Here is a 2,500-nt window from a genome sequence, read left to right as displayed (position 1 = left end):
GTGGAGATGGCTGAGATATTTACATGTTCATATAAAAAGTGGTGTTGGTGGGTGGCCAGTAGGTGGCACTCTTCCCTCTGGCCAAAAAGATCAATCCCAATGCCCCATTGCAGTGACGGGGACACTGTACTGTAGGAGATGCCGTCCTTCGGATGAGACGTTAAACCGAGGTCCTGACTCACTGTGGTCATTAAAGATCCCATGGCACTTATCGCAAAGAGTAGGGGATTCCCCGGTGTCCTGGTGAAATTCCCAACCTGGATCATTCCATCTGCCCCCTATTCACCCCCCCAGTGTGATTGGCTCATTCAATCTGCCCCCTAATCATCCCCCCGTGTGATTGGCTCATTCAATCTGCCCCCTAATCATCCCCCAGTGTGATTGGCTCATTCACTCCCTCACTCTCCACCTCAACTGGTGTGTGGTGAGCGTTCTGGCGCATAATGGCTGCTGTGCATCACCCAGGTGGGTGCTACACATTGGTGGTGGTTAGTGAGGTCACCCAGGTGGGTGCTACACATTGGTGGTGGTTAGTGAGGTCACCCAGGTGGGTGCTACACATTGGTGGTGGTTAGTGAGGTCACCCAGGTGGGTGCTACACATTGGTGGTGGTTAGTGAGGTCACTCAGGTGGGTGCTACACATTGGTGGTGGTTGCTATTGAGTGTTGACAAAAGCGCTATATAAATGTAACGTGTTGTTGTTGTTGTTGACAAAAGCGCTATATAAATGTAACGTGTTGTTATTGACAAAAGCGCTATATAAATGTAACGTGTTGTTGTTGAGTGTTGACAAAAGCGCTATATAAATGTAACGTGTTGTTGTTGACAAAAGCGCTATATAAATGTAACGTGTTGTTATTGACAAAAGCGCTATATAAATGTAACGTGTTGTTGTTGACAAAAGCGCTATATAAATGTAACGTGTTGTTGTTGAGAAAAGCGCTATATAAATGTAACATGTTGTTGTTGACAAAAGCGCTATATAAATGTAACGTGTTGTTGTTGTTTGTGTGCTAGTCAGTGGAGACACCTACCTCCAGTCTTTTTAGCTTATTCTCCATAGCAACAAAATCATGACCCTCATTGGTTGATGTAATTGCACCAAAGTTCCTCTGGGCAGTGGTCAGCCAATCAGAGAAGGCTCCTGCTGTACAGTGAGCGTCCTCTATACTGCATATCTCCTCCTGCAGCTGCTGGATACTCCCCTGTGATACACACAAGGATGGGCTCAGATTTGTGCACAATACGCGCGCGCACACACACACACACACACACACAAACGCGCGCACGCACACACACACACACGCACGCCAGGGTTTCCGTTGTCCGGTAATTACCGGACATTGGCCGGAAAAAATTAAATCTCTCCGGTCAAATTGTCCGATTGAAATTGGCTAATAATCCCCTAACGCAATCTGAATTTGAGAATAAGCCTTAATATGTAGGCTAAGCCTATATTATACGTCCTCTGGCTATGTTTTTAAATGAACATGCTGTACCGTTTGAAAGTAAGCTATTAAACAACACGCATAGCCTATGCTGCATTTCAAATAGGAAGCGCACGCTTAAAACGTCCAACAACGAACAAATGAGTGAGGTAGTTCAAACATGGCCAGGCCCAGGCAGACTAGCCTTAAAAGTTTTTTCAGAGGCCAGACGCGATGGATGATGATAAATTGGTAACGTCTGAAGCCTCAGATGTCCGGTCAACTTCACCACCACCAGATAAAAAGCAAAAGTGTCGGGCGTATCTGTCGGAATCAGTGACATTGGAAGTGGAGTTGCGGGGGGTGCGGCCGCTCCAAGACACTGTCATTCTCCGTGTACACTGGACATAAAGTGTTCTTTACCCAAAGCATACAGTAGGCCTATGCGTTCTCTGTCTATGATCATCTGCAGGGTTAGGGCCTTCTCGACGAGGCGATTACTGGTCCGCGGATAATTTCTGGCACAATTAAACGGTATCATTGAACCGCGGCCGAAAGAAAAAGAACCTAAACATTTCCCAGAATAGGAAACATTTCTTAATGTATTGTTATCAAATAAAGAGGCATAGCATTAGGTGGTGTGGTGTAGTGGTGTGAGCGCTCATTCTTGTGTGTGCGCATCTGTGTAAGATAAACAGTCACCACTGGAGATAACGTGGGTAACAGCAACAAACAACGTAGCCTTTTTAAAACAACGAACAAATCGGACTCTTCTATACAGCCTGATTATACCATTATTTAAGCTACATAGCCTGTCTCCAGTTTTCCTCAATTTGACTAATTAAGAAGCGATAATAGGATATTTGACCGGCATATCATCAAAATGTCCGGAAAACGAAACCTCTGCCGGTCACTTTGACCGGCACCATTTTTTCCTAGCAGAAACTCTGACGCACGCACACACAGACACACGCACACACACACACGCACACGCACGCGCACACAGACACGCACGCACACACACACACAGACACGCACATGCACACACACACAGACACACACACGCACACAC

At 46.2% G+C, this 2,500-nt stretch overlaps 1 protein-coding gene across 1 annotated transcript in view; it reads right to left on the bottom strand.

The window, feature by feature from the left end:
- The window catches only part of syne1a (spectrin repeat containing, nuclear envelope 1a), a 153,761-nt gene that overhangs the window by 131,415 nt on the left and 19,846 nt on the right, over positions 1 to 2,500 (bottom strand). The window contains exon 13 of the mRNA XM_076273134.1: positions 1,036 to 1,206. Within this exon, the coding sequence (XP_076129249.1) occupies positions 1,036 to 1,206 (171 nt within the window). The remainder of the gene's footprint in view (positions 1 to 1,035; positions 1,207 to 2,500) is intronic.

This window comes from Alosa pseudoharengus, unplaced genomic scaffold (assembly GCF_046254945.1).
Source record: "Alosa pseudoharengus isolate Yale_2024_CS ecotype anadromous, Long Island Sound unplaced genomic scaffold, YU_APseudo_1.1 YU_APseudo_1.1_scf_7, whole genome shotgun sequence".
In the NCBI taxonomy this organism is placed as follows: Eukaryota; Metazoa; Chordata; class Actinopteri; order Clupeiformes; family Clupeidae; genus Alosa; species Alosa pseudoharengus.
The sequence above is the reverse complement of the archived record's forward strand: the minus strand, read 5'-3'. Positions and strand labels throughout refer to the sequence as shown.